Here is an 18,888-nt window from a genome sequence, read left to right on the forward strand (position 1 = left end):
GTTTTGGGGTGTCATTTTACATATAACCATGCTGGGTGAGAGAAATATCTTGGCAAAAGACAACTTTTCCCATTTTTTTTTTTTAATTTTTTTTTTTTATACAAAGTTGGCATTTGACCAAGATATTTATCTCACCCAGCATGGGTATATGTAAAATGACACCCCAAAACACATTCCCCAGCTTCTCCTGAGTACGGCGATACCACATGTGTGACACTTTTTTGCAGCCTAGATGCGCAAAGGTGCCCAAATTCCTTTTAGGAGGGCATTTTTAGACATTTGGAGCCCAGACTTCTTCTCATGCTTTAGGGCCCCTAAAAAGCCAGGGCAGTATAAATACCCCACATGTGACCCCACTTTGGAAAGAAGACACCCCAAGGTATTCACTGAGGGGCCTGGCGAGTTCATATAATTTTTATTTTTTTTTGGCATAAGTTAGCGGAAATAGATTTTTATTTTTTATTTTTACTCACAAAGTCTCACTTTCCGCTAACTTGGGACAAAAATTTAAATCTTTCATGGACTCAACATGCTTCTCAGCAAATACCTTGGGGTGTCTTCTTTCCAAAATGGGGTCAGTTGTGTGGTGTTTGTACTGCCCTGGCATTTGAGGGTCTCCGCAATCATTACATGTATGGCCAGCATTAGGAGTTTCTGCTATTCTCCTTATATTGAGCATACAGGTAATGAGATTTTTTTTTTTTCCGTTCAGCCTCTGGGCTGAAAGAAAAAAATGAACGGCACAGATTTCTTCATTCGCATCGATCAATGTGGATGAAAAATTCTCTGCCAAAAAAAAAAAAGGAGGGGAAAGGCGTCTGCCAGGACATAGGAGCTCCGCCCAACATCCATACCCACTTATCTCGTATGCCCTGGCAAACCAGATTTCTCCATTCACATCAATCGATGTGGATGAATAAATCATTGCCGGGAATTTTTTATATACAAAGTGTTTGACAAAGCATAGGAACGCCGCCTCCTCCTCAGCTCGTATGCCTTGGCAAACGTATCTGTTACTGCAGAGTAGAAATCTCGTCTTGCAGCGCCGCATACACCGACTTGCGTGTAATCTGACAGCAGTGCAATGCTTCTGTCAGAATGCACATCAGTGCTGCAGCTAGTCGATCGGTTGGTCCACCTGGAAGGTAAAAAAAAAAAAACAGGCCGCAACGCAATAATTTTATTAACTTTGGAACAGAACATATAAACTTTAACTTTTTGAACTAAACATTAACCTTTTTGCTTACTGGTGTTCTTTTATTTTTTTTACCTTTATAGAACAAACCTCTCCTTCCCCATGGGTCAATGTGCAAAGCGAAAATCGCCCAAAGATGTGGCGAAGTGCGTTATGCACTTTGTCCTAGGTGAAAGGAGACGTTTGCAGCAGCTGTGAGTGAATGGGCCCTAATAGCCCTGTGTGCCTGTCCTGGTGAGATGATCCCTATGCTAGGTGTACCTGTGTGTGGTACTTCCGGAAACACTCCCCTAAGCATAGGGCAGGGTGGTCAGGACAGAAATAGCGGGTGTCACGCCTTATTCCACTCCTGCTACAGACACAACATATTTTTCGGGGTGACGGTTGGGTTGAGGTACCAGGAACGACATTGGGGAAATGTCGCTCGTGTAGACGGCTAACTACACTGGTGGATGGGGCCACGGAACCTCCTGGGTACAGGAGGTTCTCGATGATCTCTTCCTGAAATTTGAGGAAGGATCGTGTTCTCCCAGCCTTACTGTAGAGAACAAAACTATTATACAGAGCCAATTAAATCAAATATACAGACACCTTCTTATACCAGCGTCTGGTTCTGCGGGAAACTAAATACGGAGACCACATCTGGTCATTGAAGTCCACCCCTCCCATGTGAAGGTTATAGTCGTGGACTGAGAGGGGCTTTTCAATGACACGGGTTGCTCGCTCAATTTGTATTGTCGTGTCTGCGTGAATGGAGGAGAGCATGTAAACGTCACGCTTGTCTCTCCATTTCACCGCGAGCAGTTCTTCGTTACACAGTGCGGCCCTCTGCCCCCTTGCAAGACGGGTGCTAACGAGCCGTTGGGGGGAAGCCCGCGCGACTAGTTTGCGCGGTACCACAGGCGCCAATCCGTTCTAGAAACAAATGCCTGAAGAGGGCCACACTTATGTAGAAATTGTCCACATAAAGATGGTACCCCTTGCCGAATAAGGGTGACACCAAGTCCCAGACTGTCTTCCCACTGCTCCCCAGGTAGTCAGGGCAACCGACCGGCTCCAGGGTCTGATCTTTTCCCTCATAGACACGAAATTTGTGGGTATAGCCTGTGGCCCTTTCACAGAGCTTATACAATTTGACCCCATACCGGTAAAATGTATCAGGGACTCGTCTACGCAGATGTTTTGCTCTGGGGTATACAAATCTGCAAATTTCAGGTTGAAATGGTCTGAGGGGCCGAATTTTGTGGAGTCGGTCAAAAGCAGGGTGGCCTCTGGGACGGGAAGCTGTGTTGTCGCTAAAGTGCAGGAAACGCAGGATGGTCTCAAATCGTGTCCTGGACATAGCAGCAGAGAACATGGGCATGTGATGAATTGGGTTCGTGGACCAATATGACCGCAATTCATGCTTTTTAGTTAGACCCATGTTGAGGAGAAGGCCCAAAAAAAAAAAAAAAATGTCGGAAACTTGGACTGGTTTCCACCGGAAAGGCTGGGCATAAAAGCTTCCCGGGTTAGCGGTTATAAATTGTGTGGCATACCGATTTTGTTTCTGCCACAACTAAGTCTAAGGGCTCCGCAGTCAAGAACAGCTCAAAAAATCCCAGGGCCGAACCGATCTGAGCTGTCTCAACCCGAACTCCAGACTGGGCGGTGAAAGGGGGAACTACAGGTGCGACTGGGTCAGAAGCCTGTAGGCCTCTTCAGAAGAATACCCCCTGTTTGATATTTGGGCAACTAAATTTAGGGGTATTCCCTGAGACTACCCAAGAAAAAAAGCAAGCCTGTCTTACAAATGGGAGGCTAGCGAAGTACCGGAGGCCGCTGCGGTTGATAAAAAATATCAAAACAGATTTTTTTATTGCCGCAGCGCGTGTAAAGTGAATGTGCAGTGATAAAAAAAATATATTTTTTGTCACTGCGGTGGGGCGGGCGTGGGTGAACGCATGTGTGGGCGACCGATCAGGCCTGATCGGGCAAACACTGCGTTTTGGGTGGAGGGCTAACTAAAGTGACACTAATACAATTATAGATCTGACCGTGATCAGTTTTGATCACTTCCAGATACTATAAAAGTACAAATGCTGATTAGCGATACGCTAATCAGCGAATAACGGACTGCGGTGGGCTGGGCGCTAACTGATCCCTAAACTACCTAACCAAGGGGCCTAAACTATACCTAAAACCTAACGGTCAATACCAGTGAAAAAAAAAGTGACCGTTTGCACTGATCACTTTTTTCCTTTCACTAGTGATTGACAGGGGCGATCAAAGGGTTAATTGGGGTTCAGGGGGGTGATCTGGGGCTAGTATGTGGTGTTTGGTGTACTCACTGTGAAGCCTGCTCCTCTGCTGGATCCAACCGACGAAAAGAACCAGCAGAGGAGCAGGCAGCCATATAACAGATCATATTTACAAATATGATCTGCTATCTGGCGCTCTGATTATTCATTTTTTTTAAAATCCGCAACCTGCCAGCAACGATCATTGGCTGGCAGGTTGCTGACGAAATGCTCCTTGACGAAATGCCGGCCCGCGATGCGCGGGGCGGCTGTGACTGAAATCTCGCGTCTCGCAAGATGACGCACGGATGCGTCCAGGAGGAATAAATCAACCACCTCCCGGTCGCATCCGTGCGTTATGCGGTCGGGAAGTGGTTAATTCCCCTTTAACCCCTCCAGGACCATTTTCTGCAAATCTGACATGTCACTTTATGTTAAAATGCTTTTACGTACCCAAGCCATTCTGAGACTGTTTTCTCACATATTGTACTTCATGACAGTGGTAAATATGAGTCAAAATATTTTGTTTTATTTATAAAAAAAATAAAATACCAGATTTACCTAAAACAGTACAGGGACCTCAACATTTCAGGGTCTAATACCTGTTTCAATGTAGTATTACATACATGCTGTATTGTAGTAGTACATTGAAACTGTCTGTTTCACACTGACAGTATGCCTGTGAGACCCATCCTGGGGTTGCCATGGCAACAATCAGCCCCCTGTCACCACAGCAGGAGGGGCCGATCGAGAGGCAGAGGTAATCGTTGATCACGGCATATAAAGGGCTAATCCACTGGCATTGGCATTTACACCGAAGCCGGCAGATACAGCAGGGGCCCAGCTGTCAGTCACAGCTGGGCCACTTTATTGATCAGGCGTGCACAACTGTAGTGCCCACTCAATCGTTATGACGTACTAGTATGTCAGTTTGTGGGTTACTTCCCATACGTCATATGTCACCAAGGGGTTAAACTGCAGTGCAACAATATTTTGTAGCACAGGTGTTTTTTTGCGCCGTACTTTCCACTGGGGAACAATAGAGGCCGGGCTGGAAAAAGGAGTAAAAGTGGAGTGGAAACTACTCCTGGAGGGCTGGAGTAGTTTTTACTCCAGGAGCATGGACTGCCAGTGGTGCACTTAACTTATGATGAGGCATGAACCCCCCCCCCCCCCCTCCCCTGTATAGGGGAAACAAAGACTGGCATGAAATGCATTTTTTTCTGTAAATTACCCCTGTAGTTTTAGGTCACTTTAATGCGGCAGTATTTGGGTCAGTATTTTGCATCAGTATTTTTAGCCAAAAAGGAGTGGTTTCAGAAGGGAAGGAGCTGATCTTTTCAGGATACCGTTCTCCGATTATGCTCCACTCCTTTGGCTTGAAAATACCATAAAGCCAACTTATCCTGGGACATTTAAAGGGAATCTGTCACCGGGAATATGTGTATAGAGCTGAGGACATGGGTTGCTAGATCACCGCTAGAACATCCACAATACCCAGTCCCCATAGCTCTGTGTGCTTTTATTGTGTAAAAAAAAACACAACGATTTGATACATATGAAAATTAACCTGAGATGAGTCCTGTCCCTCACTCATCTCACACACAGAACTCATCTCAGGTTAATTTGCATATGTATCAATTCGTTTTTGTTTTTTACACAATAAAAGCACACAGAGCTATGGGGACTGGGTATTGCGGACGTGCTAGCGGCCATCTAGCAACCCATGTCCTCAGCTCTATACACAAAATCCTGGTGACAGGTTCCCTTTAATCCTTGCCCCTGGGACTGTCCAGCTCCGGGGGGAAATTTGCACAAGCTCTACCCACTTTTTCCACCTATTTTTAGTCAACCCTGTCCCTTTTCCTGGGATTGCTGGCAACTATGAATTCGTGATGCAAAATAATGACCAAAATACTGCCATGTGAAAGAGGCTTTATTCAGATGTATTTCACTAGGGCAAATCTATGCCTGTTCGTTAGTTTGCCACAAATCACTCTCACTATCCACTGTATGTAGACTGCCAGTAAATTAGAGAAGTTTGTGTATCCATTGTGTAGTGCGGGTGCAATGCGATTTTTAATGCGTTTTGCACGCCCGTGATAAAAAACTGAATGTTTACAAACAACATCTCAGCAACCATCAGTGAAAAACGCATTGCATCTGCACTTGCTTGCGGATGCGATTTTCACACACCTCCATTCACTTAAATGGGGCAAGGGCTGCGTGAAAAAAGCAGAATATAGAACATGCTGCGATTTTTCACGCAACACACAAGTGATGCGTGAAAACCAACGCACATGTACACAGCCCCATTGAAATGAATGGATCCAGATTCCGTGCATGCGGAATACTCGCTTGTGTGAAAGGGGTCATAGACTATATTGGGATTTAACGGGAATCTGACCACTTTCCGCCATATGTTCCGGGTTTCGGCTGCACAAGAACCATTACATGCAATGTTTTTTTTTTTTTTTTTTTTGCCCAAACCCAACAATCATGCAGGAAAGAGGCCAGATCCCATTAGTCTATGGGGTCTGACGGTGAATGCCAGTATCTATCAGTGCCAGATCCAGTGAACACCAGCAGGCTGTTCCAGCAAAGAAATTAAGTTACCGGGGATGTGAAAGTAGTCTCCCTGTCCGCTATTGAGATCCGTCATAGGGTCTCAATAGCGGAGGAAAACGCTTCAGTTTTGTCCCCATTCATTGTCAATGGGAACAAAACTGAACGGATTGCTCCAAAATGCATTCCGTTCCGTTTAGTTGCGTTCCCATGTCGCACACAAAAGCGAAGCAAGCAGCGTTCTGGGGTGCGGAGCATGTCTCAAAATGTAAGTCAATGGTGAAGGATCCGTTTTCTCTAACGCCAAAAGAAAACAGATCCGTCCCCCATTGACTTACAGTAGTTTTAGAGACGGATCCGTCTTGGCTAGTTTAGAGATAATACAAACTGATCTATTCATAACGGATGCAGACGGTTGTCTTATCATGACTGAAGCATTTTTGCTGAACCCTGCCTTATCGAGCAAAAACGCAGATGTGAAAGTAACCTTAGACCAGGCATCCTCAAACTGCGGCCCTCCAGCTGTTGCAAAACTACAACTCCCACAATGCCCTGCTGTAGGCTGATACCAGTAGGCTGTTCGGGCATGCTTGGAGTTGTAGTTTTGCAACAGCTGGAGGGCCGCAGTTTGAGGATGCCTGCCTTAGACAAACAGCCTGGACCCCAGAATGAAATATAGTAGCAAACAAGCGGGCAGATTGGTACGACTGCCTAACGTTAATGTAGCTTGTAGAGCGTTGTTTAGGCTGTGTAGAATCTGGGTCCAGGATATATATAGATAGATAGATAGATAGAGTTACTGACTGTTTTTGTTTCCTCTAGGTCCTCTGTATGTTTCTATGCTGCTGGGATAATGCTTGGAATGATAACTTCTGTGCTCTTTGTTTTAATAGTACTGAAGCGGTTTATCTCAAAGGTATTGTACGTCTGTACTGTTATTCTCAAAGGCTACTTTTTAAATAATGTAGTTTGAACGTTGTGTAAATTTGCAAATATTAATTTACTAATGAGATATGTAAATCATGCTAGACCTAAAATGTATCACACTTTTTATGTCTCAGCAACTGCACTTCCATACTTTCATACTTTGCAGTATGTGTCTGGCTAGGTATGCTTCCACTTCAGCAGGGGCAAAGAGAAAACACTAACTTTTTTATTTTGGTAAAGATGTATTACTATACTCTCAACACGTGTCAAACAGAAACCTAAACTTTGCCTCAGTTCCACTGCTTAGTATTTTAGAGCCGCAAATGATCGGTGCAGTGCATCCATCACCCCCAATCCCTGATTTTTCACCCCTTTCCTCCTCAATGATATGTTTCAGTTGGTTCATACTAGTGCAGTCTACAATGTTCAAAATGATTTATGCTGAGTGGACACATTAAAAAGACCATACGTGAACCTGCTGTTCTCTACAGGGCCATTCAATTATCTAATGTATAGGAGTGCCTCCCAATACTCCCCCAGTGGCAGGAGAACAGGGACAACCAGAATAAAGAAAACTGCAGCACTCGCCGCTCTTCAATTCATGCAAGAGAAAGACTGAGAGGTCGAAACGTTGCACTTTTTGGTGAATAAACCAGCATGATTTGAAGACCGGCGAGTGCTGCAGTTTGGATGCTACAGACTGGTATCTAACATTGCGGGCACCACCACCATAAAGACTTTTTGCTATAGATTTGTAAGTGCTGCAATGTTTTTTTTTTTTTTTTTTGTTTTCTTCTTTGAGATCAGGGAACATGACTATCATTATCAGTTGGCAATGTGTTGAAACAAAGTTTTGATAAGTGTTCCAACTTGTACTAATGGCGTCCCTGATTGTATTTGCAGCCCAGCACAATTTGGCTTTTAATAAACATGTGCTGCTTTTTAACTGCATATGTTGTGCAGTTTTTGAATGAGAATCTAGCTTGGGTATGGACTGAGAAGAAGCCTTACATAATAGGTGAGTGGGTATCTTCTGCATTGCCATTTGGTGTTACTATGTGCATATGTGTCACGGTTGGAATCATTTTTGAGTTCATGGACAGTCCACAAAAAAGTAGTATGTTTTTCTGCTTCCTGAAGTATGCACTGCGCATGTGCCATTTAGTGATATGCGCAGTGCAGGGAAGAGACTGGGAAAACAGCATGGGGTGCCTCGAGCAATAGGACTGTGAGCCAGTGTACACCCCTACACTGACTTTTTCCTGTCGTCAGAGTCCTCGGAGCCTCCTTCTGAGTGGGTGGTAAGTGATGACTGCATATGTTTATATAAGCCTTGCTGTTACTGATATGGAGGTAGGCTCTGTAGGTGCTACTGTTAGGAGAGGGCCCTTTAAATCGTACAGGAGGCAAAGTACTGCAGCTGCCACTGGTACATAGTGCATTCAGAAAGTCTTCAGATTCACTTTTTTCACATTTAATACATTGCAGCATTGCAGCCTTGTGCTAAAATAAAGCAAGTATGTATGTGTGTGTGTGTGTGTGTGTCTGTCTAATATATATTTGTATTTTTTTCATGTTTTCACCCATCAATCTGCAATCAGTACCCCATAATGGAGTTTTTTTCTATTTATCTATAATCAGATAAAGCAGTGAAAGGTCAGTTGCTCATTAACCACTTCCAGACCGGGCCATTTACCCCCTTCCTGACCAGGCCTAGTTTAGCAAATCTGACATGTCACTTTATGTGGTAATAGCTTTGGAGCACTTATCCAAGCCATTCTGAGATTGTTTTCTCACATATTGTAGAAGCAATGCTTAAAATTTTTAAGAAAATTTCCAAAACCCACTTTTTAATGACCAGTTCAGATCTGAAGGCCCCCGCGCCCCCCAATAAATGACCTCATTGTATAAACTACACCCCTCAAGTTACTCAAAACTGATTTTGCAAACTTTAACCCTTTTAGGTGTTCCACAAGAATTAAAGGAAAATGGAGATCAAATTTCTAAATTTAACTTTTTTGGCAGATTTTCCATTTTAATCTATTTTTTGCAGGAAGAGTGGACGTTTTTATTGGTACCATTTTGGGGTACGTATGATTTTTATTTTTTTGGATCATTCATTATTACACTTTATGGGACAAGGAGACCAAAAAATTGGTTGTTTTAGCACAGTTTTTATTTATTTTTACAGCGTTCACCTGAGGGGTTAGGTCATGTGATATTTCTATATCGTTATAGAAGTGGCAATACCTAATATGTACAATTTTTCTTATTTATTTAAGTTATAATATAATAGAAGCATAATACTAACACAATAGAAGCATTTTTTAAACCAAAATAAAATTATGTTTTAGTGTCTCCATAGTCTGAGAGCCATAGCTTTTTTATTTTTTGACCGATTTGTCTTAGGTAGAATCAAATTTTTTGCGGGATGAGGTGACAGTTTGATTTGTACTATTTTTGGGGGTGCGGCTTGGTGTTGCATTTTATTTGATGTTAGGTGACAAAAAAGCTTTTTTTGCCACAGTTTTATTTTATTTTTTTACGGTGTTCACCTGAGGGGTTAGGTCATGTGATTATTTTTATGGAGCAGGTTGTTACAGATGTGGTGATGCCTAATATGTACATTTTTTTTATTTTTTATTTCACTTAAACACAATAATAGCATTTTTGAAACAAAAATATGATGTTTGAATGTCTGCATGTTCTGAGCGCTATAGTTTTATTTTTTTGAGCGATTTTTCTTATGTAGGGGCTAATTTTTTGCAGGATGAGGTGATTTATTGGTACCATTTTGTGGGACATATGCCTTTTTGATCACTTGGTGTGTACTTTTTGTGATGTAAGGTGACAAAAACTGTGTCGCCCCTGACAAAACTTTTTGGGCGAAACCCGGGCCGGGGATTTTTTTTTGCATGTGAAATCTTTTATTTATATTTTTTATAAAACACTGTATTTTTTTATTTTACACTTTGCGTCCCCCATACAAGACCTCTGGGGGACATTTAACCTCACTTTTTTTTTTCCTTCCACTATTGACATAGTAGCCCCAGTTACAGGGCAAATTCACCCTCCAGAGAGGCTGTACAGCATTATACTATGCTGTACAGCCTCAGTGCAGGGCTGATCAAGGTCTATTCAAGACCCGACAGCTCCTGCACTCCCCTGGCATAGCGCTTACTGCTCTGTGTATACAGCGTTCTAGAAGGCCTGTCCCTGGAAACTGTCCCTGCCTTCTCTCTGGGGTACCCTGCTGTCACTGACAGCGGGCCCCCTGCTCTGCAGCTGCACGATTAGTGTGCAGCTGCCATCTCTGAAAAAACGTTCTAAAACGTCCAATCAGAGATAAACAACTGCCCGTAGGATGTTTATAGTCTATGGGCGGTCATGTAGTGGTTAAATAGGACCTTTCACTGGTGCTGACGTTACAATATTAATACCTGGCACTGTAGGGCATTACTAGTAAATGTCAGGGCGCCTTTTTATTTTTATTTTTTTATATATAGATGCGCCTGCTCCATTCCCCCCTCTGAATCCCAGTTTACTTTGGCCAGAGAAAAGAAAGCTTACCTTCTTCCAATGCTAATTATTAGCATCGGTACAGTGAGGAGGAGACAGCCGCATTTCTCAAGGGGCTTCTCCTTTTCCCTGGATGTGAGCTGCCCAATTGCAGCGGACCGTGTCACAGCCAGGGAAAAGGAGAAGCCCCTTGAGAAATGCGGCTGTCTCCTCCTCACTGTACCGATGCTAATAATTAGCATAAAGGGCAGTGGGGGAATGGAGCAGCATATCTGAAAAAAATTAAAAAGTGCCCAGATATCTACTAGTATTGCCCTACACTGCCAGGTATTAATATTGTAATGTCAGGACCAGTGAAAGGTCCTCTTTAAGACCCAGCGCAATCTTCCAAGATTGTGTTCACGGTAGACAGCAGTGCTTGACGTATGCAGTACCCCCTTTTTTTAGGCGGAGTATTTGTGCTACTACGGACAAGGTATTTGCCTGAGGCATTACCTCCTTCCTTAGGTGGACTAACTGCACTAGCGCTGGCTTCAGTGCCAGCCGCAGGCGTTCCCCCTTCCGTAGGTGGTGGAATTGCATTTCCGGGGGTACAATACTTACCGTATGCATTAGCCTCTTCCATATGTGGCGTTATGGCATTATCACTGGTTTCAGTGTTTACCGTATGCATTACCCCTCTCTTAGGTGGAGTAATTGCACACTCACCGGGTACAGCAATCGCCATATGCATTATCCCTGTCCATAAGCGGTGTAATTTCTCTGCCATTGGACTCAGATCCTGCCATATGTATCACCCCTTTCCTTAGGTGGTGTGCTTGCACTTTGGCGTTATGGTGTATTGAAAAATGGGTCTGAAGACTTTCTGAATGCATTGTAGGCAGGATTGTACTGCGACTTCAGTTTATAGAGGTGGTGCTGGGATTTTCAGTGTTATGGCAGAGTGTATGCCTTCTCCCCTCCATGAAGGAAAATTGTTGGCAAAATATAGAGACTCCAAAGTAAAACCTGTAACAGCCCCAGATTGTACTTAATTAGAGGATCCAAGGCTGACTCTCTGATTTCAGGCACTGAAGTTCCATGAGCCTGCATTATAGCATACTGTCCATTTTTATTGTGCGCCTATTGAATTGAATCGGTCTTGTGTGATAATATGACCCATCTGCGGTGGAAATTAAAGGGTTTTCCCATCTCGGACAATATGCCCCCATTGTCTGATACGTGCGGGTCCCACCGCTGGGACCCGCACCTACAATGAGAACGTAGCGGGGAAATGAATGGAGGGTGCACTGCGCATGCGCCCTCCATTCATTTCATTTCTATGGGGTCGCTGAAAATGGCCAAGCGCTATTCATTGTCTGAGATGGGAGTACCCCTTTAACATGATATTCTGTGGACTTACACTGCAAATTGCTTTTCACAGGATGTGGATGAGCTTTCCTAAAATCTCATTCAAGATGATGGCACTGTAAAACACATATCTAATGTTTTGATTTTAAATTGTCAGTTATATATTTATGCAGCTATCTCTTATATTAAGAGTAAATCTGTCTTAAACTTCTTCCACCTTGAAGTATGCGTGTATTTTATTTATTCTACAGTTTTTTTTTGTTTTTTTTTTGTTTTTTTTTAGAAAGCTTTTATTAACCGTGTAATAAAGTAGACCATTGATGTTATGTGATTTACAGGTCATTGTATCCTATTTGGGTTACTCGGCTTCGCAGCTTGCTACAGTTATGGCCCATTGTGCAGTGAAATAAGTTTTAAGATTCTCACTTGGACGCTCCAAATCATCGCCTGCATCTTGATTTACTTTTTCCACCCTGTTAATGAAATTGCCGTTGCAGTCATTGCCATTCTTCTATCAAGTAAGGGGCTGTCCTGCCTCTACAGGGCAATAAGTTACATTTACAGGTTAGTATATTTACACTTCTAATAATGATGGAAAAGATAATTCATTGACAACGCCATATGTGGTATTGTTTGTAAAAATATGATAATTGATTGGCTTGCTAACAATGAGATTTTATAATACAGATAGGACTCTGTATCAGAATGCATATTATGAATCTATATTATATATTGCATTCTCGGAGCATTAGCATACTGAAAAGTATATTGTTATATGTACACATATGACACCACTAAATCTTCAGAGATATTCCCATCTTAGGCACCAACAGGACATGCCATAAATATCTGATAGGTGCAAGTCCTACCTCTGGGGCCCACACCTATGTCAAGAAGGTGGGTCCCCAATCCTAGTCTCATCTGATTGTTAAGTAATCATGTCTATGTACAAGTGGACCTACAATGAGCTACTCTGTGTACACCACAATCCCTAAAAAACAATGCTTGTTTTTAGACTGAAATGTCTGTGGTACAGAAGTTACATTGAAAATCACTAATAATTTGTCCTGTTCCTATAGAAAATGGAGACAGAAAAAGCCAAGCATTCGATTTCTTACAGAAGAAGAATACATTGAGCAGTGTGAAGTTGAGACACTTAAAGCTTTAAAAGAGCTTCGTGACTTCTGCAGTAGTCCTGACTTCAACTCATGGATTACAGTGTGCAGACTTTCTTCACCTAAGAGGTATACAGTTTCAAAACGGTAGACAACTTGTAAGGTTAAATAGCAATCCCAGCATCTAAGGGGTTTATCAGAGAGAAGCAGGCCCTAATAGGCAGCCTGTCAGTGGAAAATTGGAACAGGTATGATATATTGCAATATAAAAGTATTGAGTGATCAATGTATCAAGTCCTCAAGTGTACCTGAAAAGTCATAAATGCTTAAATATTTAGAAAAAGGTAAAAAATACCAAAAAAAGCCCTAATTAAAAACTCTTTTTAATGTCAATTAAGAATAGTACATCAAATAGGTATTGCTGCATTACAGGGGTTGGCCCAGTTATTTTTTTATGCTCTTTGTATGTTTTGAAGCAACCAAATGTGAGGGGTTTACAGTTCACTTACTACTTCTGCAGTGGCTCCGTTCTCAAATTTCACTGAAGGTCACATGACCTGTGATGTCAGCTGATGAGGTTTCGTGCACAAGCCTGGGGAGCAAGTCTGTGCACGAGATATCACTGTGCTGACCACGCCCCATGCACTGACTGCTGCTGTCTTTCTTGTGTCTCCCTCCCATTGGATTCTTCAGGAAAGTTTTAATCCCTTCTACCATCATCAGCACAGACTCTGGCAGGCTTTGCTGAGCAGCAGCAGGCAGTAAAGAGACAAATGCTCAGGATCTTCCCTTCTCATTCTGCAGACACAGAGCTGACAGATTGGAGGAGTTCTGCAGAGCATTGCACAAGAACAGGTAGGGGGAAGATCCTGTGTGTATCAGCAGTGTCATCGTACAGCTGGGACTTGTTCTACACGTACAATATGCTGCTGACTATCCCAGCGGTCAGACATTTTACTCAGGGCAGCACTTTTATTCACTCCCTTTGCAGAGCAGGAGGAGAGGCAGTCTTTTTTTTTTTTTTTTTTTTTTTTTTTTTGATGCTCACAAATATTCATGAGGAAAACCCGAGAGATTGCGTTATTGTAGGTAAACAAAGGGCTAGAAGAGAACTAGGGAAATTAGGAAATATAATTTTTTTTATGCCTAAAACTTGCTTAGCTTATGTATATATTGTTGACCATCAGATTTACAGTGCTGTATTTTATTTTTATTTTTACATAACTCTGACAATCCTTTTAATAACAACTCAAAGTATAGAATTATCAAGTTATTCAACTTATCTGCATTTTTGATCATCCCACCTGCCAATAAATTAAATACAAAGGCCCCTTTCACACGGGCGAGTATTCTGCGTGGGTGCAATGCGTGAGGTTGACGCATTGCACCCACACGGAATCCTGACTCATTCATTTCAATTGGGCTGTGTACATGAGTGATGTTTTTCAAGTATCACTTGTGCGTTGCGTGAAAATCACAGCATGGTCTATATTCTGCGTTTTTCACGCAACACAGGCCCCATAGAAATAAATAGGGCTGCGTGAAAATCGCATCCGCAAGCAAGTGGGGATGCGGTGTGATTTTCAAGCATGGTTGCTAGGGAGATGAGGAATGAGGGACCCCATTTACTTGATTATTTTCCATTATAACATAGTTATAATGGAAAATAATAGCAATACAGAATGCAAAGTCCAATGTCAATTGATGGTTAAAAAATAATAAAAACATTACTCACTTCACCCACTTGATCGCGCATCCAGGACCCTCTTCTTTGTTCTTCTTGAAGGACCACAAAAGGACCTTCGCTGACGCAATCGCGCTCCCCAATCCTCAATTAACATTGTACTTTGCGTTCTGTATTAAAGAATGCTATTATTTTTCATTTTATAATGGAAAATAATGAACTCTACAGAACCCCAAACCTGAACTTCAGTGAAGAAGTCCGGGTTCTGGTCTGGGTGCCACATTGTTTTTTCTCGTGTGCGTGCAAAAAGCATTGCACTTGCACGGAAAAAACAACAACGGAACGCAATCGTAGCCAAAATTGACTGAAATTGCGTGCCTGCTCGCGCAGGTTTCCCGCAATATACCCTGGACGCATCCAGCCCTCACCCACGACGCCCGTGTGAAAGAGGCCAAACAGATCAAAAAGTTGCATGTATTCTTAAATGGTACAATAAAATATCATCTCATTCTGAAAAAATAAATCAAGAATTCCAATCGTACAAAAATTTAAAAGTTTGGCTCTGAGAATACGATAGCACAAGAACAAATTAAGTTTAAAAAATATGTATTTTCTAAAGTATTCATAAAAACCCTGCACACATACGGATATATTTTCTATCGCTGTTGTACTGATCAACAGAAGATAGTTAGCATGTTATTAATGGTGCCTTGTGAATGGTGTTTTTGATCCACCCCCCCCCCCCCCTCTCCTTAGAAAAGTTCAAAAAAGTTAATCAATAAGTTGTATGTTCCCCAAAATGGTGACATTGAAAAATACAAGTCATCCAACAAAAAATAAGCTGGCATACAGCTAATCTGACTGCAAAATAAAAAGGTTATGGCTCAGCTGATGGAAAAATAAAAAGGTAAGGGTCCTTCTAATACATGGATGAAAAATTGAAACATTTATTGGTGCTTTAAAGGGTTTTCCAAGTTATCTAAAAACCTCAGTCTTTTAACCCTTGTTAAAGTGCTCTAAAAAAATGGATACTCACACTTTTTTGCCCGTTTTTTTTTTTTCGAGAGCTGGGTTCTGGCCCACCTGCTGCTAACTTTATCATCTTGCCTGCAGCAGTGACGGTCTATTAAGAAGTCACCACTGCAGCCGATCACTGGCCTCAGCTGTGCATGAGACATCGCTGCTGAGTCCAGTAATTGGTTGCAGAGGTGACCTGCATGAACAGAATCTCACTGCCGCAGCCAGAAAAACAAATAACAGCAGTGAGGACCAGAGTGCAGAGGAGAAACAGGTGAGTATCCATTCATTTGTTATTTTAGGCTGTTTACATGGGTTGCCCGAGTTTGTATATAACTCTGACAACTGCTTTAAAAGGTCACTGTACATTCAACCTTTTCATAATACAGTAGTACAGGTTAGTAAAAAGATTGTGATATAGCTTTATCCTAAACTAACACTTTCATCTTGAGATATGAGATGGACTGTCGGCTCACTAAAGGATCAGATTACATGATGTCCATAGAAGCTATGGAGAGGAGAGTAGGGAAGAGCTGCTAGAGAGCGAAAAATAAAGATATATAATTAAAGGGGTTCTGCAGTTTGTTTAAACTGATCTATCCTCTGGATAGATCATCAGCATCTCACTGGCGGGGGTCTGACACCCAGAACCCCCGCCGATCATCTGTTTGAGAAGGCAGCGGTGCTGGCAGTAGCGCCACGGCCATCTCACTGTTTACCGCTGGCCCAGTGACTTCACGACTAGTATCAATTGGCCTGGGCGCAGCTAAGCTCCGTTCACTTTAATGGAGCTTAGCCCCACCCAGGCCATTGATGCTAGTCGTGACGTCAATGGGCCTGCGTTAAACAAGGAAGAAGACCGTGGCGCTACTGCCAGCACTGCTGCCTTCTCAAACAGCTGATCGGCGGGGTCCCAGGTGTCGGACCCCCGCCGGTCAGATGCTGATGATCTATCCAAAGGATAGATCATCAGTTTAAACAAACTTCAGAACCCCTTTAAGCATGTTGTATCCACCTGTACTATTGATTTTATACAAAAAAATGTGAAAGGTTGGTGACCATTTAAGGCCTAAACAGGGCCTGTTCATTAAGGGGATAAATTAAACTATTCCATGTCTTGAAAAAAGAACAATAAATTCCACCATTTGTTTTTTTTGGGGGTTTTGTTTTTACGAAGTTCACAAAAAATGACATGAGAGCCTTATTCTGCTGAACTGTTTAGCCACCTTATCCTGTACAGGTACGCCCTGATGTCCTGGTACTTAAGGACACAGGGCGTAGCTGTACATCCTATGTAGTTCCGATCACCGGAACAAGGTGCCTGCTCAAATCATTGAGCAGGCACCTTGGGTCAATGCGCGGTGGGGTCCCGTGACCCCTCCGTGTCGGTGATCGCTGCAAACCGCAGGTCAATTCAGATCTGCTGTTTGCTGCTTTTACTGGAGGTTGCAGCGGTGCCATTGGGTCCCTCTGCGGCTGTAGGGGGGACCCGATGGCATGGAAGGCAGCGCGATGCCTTCCTTAGGCATCGGCGCTGCTTTCCGGTGACAAGCCTGTGATATCCAGCCCCCTGATTACTCATACAGCCAATGCATTCCAATACAGAAGTATTAGAATGCATTGTAAAAGGGATCAGACCCCAAAAGTTGAAGTCCCAAAGTGGGACAAAAATAAAGTTAAAAAAATTGGAAAAACTAGTTCCCCCCCCCCCCCCCCAAAAAGATTAAAAGTTTCAAGTAAAAAAAAAAAGTAATTTTCCCCAAATAAAGTTAACATATTGGATATTGCCGCGTCCGTATCGACCGGCTCTATAAACATATCACATGACCTAATCCCTCAGATGAACACCGTAAAAAAATTGCCAAATAAACAAACAATTTTTTGGTCACCTTTCATCACAAAAAGCACAACAGTAAGCGATCAAAAAGGCGTATGCCCACCAAAATAGTATTAAAAAAAAATTATACATATTCTTGTGGAACACCTAAATGGTTAGCGACGCTTGTAAAATCTGTTTTGAATACCTTGAGGGGTGTAGTTTCTAGAATGTGTGGTTTCTATTATGTAAGCCTCACAAAGTGACTTCAGACCTTATTTTTGAAAATGTCTGAAAAATTTCAAGATTTGCTTCTAAACTTCTAAGCTTTGTAACATCCCCAAAAAATAAAATATCATTCCCAAAATGATCCAAACACGAAGTAGACATATGGGGAATGTAAAGTAATAACTATTTTGGAGGTATTACCATGTATTATAGAAGTAGAGAAATTGAAACTTAAAAATTAGCCAATTTTTTTAACATTTTGGATAAATTTTGGTATTTTTTTAAAATGACCTGGAGAAGTCAAAGCGTTTTAAAGTTATCACCACATAAAGGGACACTGGTCAGATTTTCAAAAAATAGCCTGGTCTTTAAGGTGAAAATGAGCCCGGTCCCTTCCATTCAAAAATATAGAACATGTTCTATTCTAGTCCGCAATTGCGGACCAGAAAAGCATTTCCTATGAGAGTGCCGGCGATGTGAGGTCCACAAAAATCTGCCTCTAAATGGTTAAAAAGAAAATACCCATTCTCTGAAGAAGATTCTGTAGCCTGGGATAAGACCCCTAAAGTAGATGCCCCAAAAAAAAAAAAGAACTGCCCTAGCATTTGAAGACCTCTGTCTTCTTAAAGATCCAATGGACAAAAAATGTGAGAGCCTTCTTAAAAAGATGTGGGAATCTTCTACGGCTACTCTAAGACCTGGGATCTCTGCTATTTATACTGCAAGAACCCAGAGCCTTTGGTTGGGACAATTAGAGGAACATATAGTCAGGCACTCCACGGGAAGACATCTTGGCCTCCATACCAATGTTAAAGCAGGCCGCTAACTTCATCGCAAATGCGTCAGCGGATATAGTGAAACTGTCGGCCAGATCAGCCGCCCTCTCTAACTCTGCTAGAAGAGCAGTATGGTTGCGCACCTGATCTGGTGACACAACCTCTAAAAACAAGCTGTGCACTTTACCATGTGAGGGGGATAGGGTGTTCGGTACGGCCTTGGATGACATTCTGGCAAAAGCTTCAGATAAGAAGAAAGGGTTCCCTACAGAATCTAAATTCTTTCACTAAAGACGCTCCTTTTGTTCCCAGAAACGTGGTAGACCTGACCAAAAGAGAGAGGACGCAAGACAATCCTGGCAGTCCAATAAGGGTAAAGGCAAAGGGTTCCTTTTTAACCCTGATAAATCCGCCCAC

At 42.5% G+C, this 18,888-nt stretch overlaps 1 protein-coding gene across 3 annotated transcripts in view; it reads left to right on the top strand.

Annotated features, from left to right (window-relative positions):
• Positions 1-18,888, top strand: part of NEMP2 (nuclear envelope integral membrane protein 2) — a 116,098-nt gene that overhangs the window by 52,253 nt on the left and 44,957 nt on the right. For all 3 annotated transcript variants that reach the window (XM_044304901.1, XM_044304903.1, XM_044304902.1), the window contains exons 5-8: positions 6,862-6,955; positions 7,870-7,984; positions 12,174-12,399; positions 12,915-13,079. In XM_044304901.1, the coding sequence (XP_044160836.1) occupies positions 6,862-6,955; positions 7,870-7,984; positions 12,174-12,399; positions 12,915-13,079 (600 nt within the window). The remainder of the gene's footprint in view (positions 1-6,861; positions 6,956-7,869; positions 7,985-12,173; positions 12,400-12,914; positions 13,080-18,888) is intronic.

The sequence above is a fragment of the Bufo gargarizans genome, chromosome 8 (assembly GCF_014858855.1).
Source record: "Bufo gargarizans isolate SCDJY-AF-19 chromosome 8, ASM1485885v1, whole genome shotgun sequence".
NCBI lineage: Eukaryota > Metazoa > Chordata > Amphibia > Anura > Bufonidae > Bufo > Bufo gargarizans.